The 2,711-nt window shown below is 54.4% G+C and overlaps 1 protein-coding gene across 1 annotated transcript; it reads right to left on the reverse strand.

Moving 5' to 3' along the window:
• Positions 1–599: 599 nt before the first annotated feature.
• On the reverse strand, positions 600–2,426 carry LOC100281691 (UDP-glycosyltransferase/ transferase, transferring glycosyl groups). The gene has a single exon (NM_001154611.2). The coding sequence runs from the start codon at positions 2,372–2,374 to the stop codon at positions 926–928; it is 1,449 nt and encodes a 482-aa protein (NP_001148083.1). The 5' UTR covers positions 2,375–2,426; the 3' UTR covers positions 600–925.
• Positions 2,427–2,711: the final 285 nt, after the last annotated feature.

Below are 2,711 nucleotides of genomic sequence, written 5' to 3' on the forward strand. Positions count from 1 at the left end.
CACCGGAGGTGGGCGCCAATGTTGGGGACTTGTTCTCAAATGCTAGGAGTCAAGAACAAGACAACATAAAAAATGTTAATCGCTAAAGTCCTTCGTCCTTCGAAGCATTATTTCCCTTAGGATATAATGATTTTCGGACGAAGGTAATGAAGAGCGTGTCTTCATAAATTTATTATACAGTGACGAAGGATAAAATGTAGAGAATATAAGAGATAACATAAATAATTATATATTACCATCAGACATAGACATAAACATCTTTGAATTACAAATGTACCTTCAGCTGGAAGGAGATGATAGTACAAGCGTGACGCAAAAAGCGAATGCCAAGTCAGCCTGAACAGTACGGGGGTACTGTTCTCCTATTTATAGGCACGGGACACAACCCATACAAAATTACATTCATGCCCTTTACACTTGATAATAATTCTATAGTAATCTGTCGAGGTTTAAATAGCATTTTCATCTTTAAGTCGGTTTCACTTGTTGCTACCGCGCCGAAGCTTTCCTGCTCACACCTTCGGCTCTGTATCAACCTTCGTATTACTCTGGTCTATTGTGATGCTGACTTGAATCCGAAGATACCTGTTCACACATTATACTCTAGAAATACTGTTAAATCCTGTTTTTGAGGACCTTCGGATGCCGAAGGTCCCCAACAATACTACAAAGATAGTACAGATCATTTCATAACAAATTGTAATGACATGATTACAAATATAGAAACCAACAATAGTGTATTTCCAAAACGTAACATTTATAATGGTATCATTCAAATCAACGCATGATACCCTACATACGACTACCTGGAAATTTGGCCCAGAAACTTTGTTCAGTGCCCCGCCAAAGGGGCTCTAACTTAGCATCATTTGCAATGCCGCACAAGATTCAGGTCAAGACGGAGCAGCACACGAAGTTCTTCACTTCACCGGAGATTCATCGCCCGCAAGAAATCCTCCATCGCCTTCCTCGATGACCCGCCTCCGTCGTTCCAGGACCCTTCCACCACCTCCTTGATCTCCCACACGCGCCGCCGCATCTCTGCAGCCTTCGCCGTCTGGCCCATCACCGTCTCCACCACGTCGGCAACCGCAGCCCTGTTTACCATAGTATCCTCCATGTTCCCCCTCGCCACTTCCACGCACACTCCCCACTCCTCTTTAAGCATCTTGGCATTGTAGAACTGCTCGCCGGCGAGCGGCCAGCCGATGATTGGCACGCCGTGCGTCACGCTCTCCAGCACTGAGTTCCACCCGCAGTGGCTCAGGAAGGCGCCCGTCGACGCGTGCGCCAGGATCCTCACCTGCGGTGCCCACCCGCGTACCAGCAGCCCTCTGTTGCTCGTGCGCGCCCTCTCCTCGAACCCGTCCGGCAGCCACTGGTCGGCCCGGAACTCGCCCTTGACGTCGTGTCCGTCCGGCGGCCTGACAGCCCAGACGAACGGCCGGCCGGTTGACTCTAACGCCAATGCCAGCTCCGCCATGTGCTCTGCTCGTATGGAGTTCTGAGAGCCGAATGAAATGTACAGCACCGACGACGGCGGGTGGCAGTCCAGGAAGCTCGCGACGGCGGCCTCGGCCTCCGGCGAGACTGGTAGGTTGGCGGCGCGCACGAGAGGGCCGATGGGCCAGACCGGGATCTTGAGGGTGCGCCGCAGCATGTCGAGACCGGTGGGCTCGAACTCCTCCACGGTGTTCACGAGCACCGCACCCGTCTCGTAGCCGAGAGGGATCTGCCGGCCGTAGAATCCCGCGGCGCAGTTGCTGACGGCGGGCGGGGCGGACGCGTTCTTGGAGAGCTGCGAGCGGTGGATTACGACCTCGGGGTACTCGGGCAGGTGGACGCGGCCGGTAGCCGGGTCGGGGCGGACGGGCAGGTGGCTCCAGAGCGAGTGCACGACGGCGCTGCCGTACGCGCCGCAGGAGGCGAAGAAGGCGTGCGCGCAGCCGCGGCGCCGGGCCGCGGTCACCGTCCACGCCGTGAACGGGTCGGAGACGACGCAGACGTCGTGGCCACCGCCGGCGGCGGCGGAGATGGCGGTGTTGAGGTAGTCGTCGAACGCGGCCTCGAGCGACTCGAACGCCACGAGGAGGAACGCGATGGCGCCGGGCTGTACGGCGTCGGACGACTCGCAGTCCGGAGGCAGGCCGTGATCCGCCGGGGTGAAGGGCAGCGCGTGGAAGCCGAGGAACGGCGCGTTGGACCACGCGGAAGTCTGGAGCGAAGCAACGTTGCGCGGGGTGGAGACGAAGGTGATAGCGGCGTCGGGGAGAGCACTGTGTAGGAGGCCGGCGAGAGACATGAACGCGGAGAGGTGGCCCTGACCGGGGAACGGGAAGAGCACCACGTGCTTGGCGGCAGCGGCGGCGGCCATATTGGGGAATGGGGAGCAGCTAGCTTTGTTGGCTTATCAGCGTGGTGGGCTTAGCCTGTAGGAGTAGAGCATGGCGCCATGGCCATCCATCGCTCGTTGAAAAATGATCACGATGCGACCTCCTCCGTCCGGATGCACTATCATTTTCATATACAAATTATTATCAAATATATTTTTATAATAAAGTTATTTAAATATGCAAATGTGATAAATATGGTTATACTTAAAAAGAGTTTCATTTGTATAGAAATCTAAATAAATTTGTTTTTAGCACAGAGTATGGACTCTTTAGAACTGCTCCACAGACTTTAGTGCGGAACAGCTTAAAAAAAAAGAG

The sequence above is a fragment of the Zea mays genome, chromosome 6 (assembly GCF_902167145.1).
Source record: "Zea mays cultivar B73 chromosome 6, Zm-B73-REFERENCE-NAM-5.0, whole genome shotgun sequence".
Classification (NCBI taxonomy): Eukaryota; Viridiplantae; Streptophyta; class Magnoliopsida; order Poales; family Poaceae; genus Zea; species Zea mays.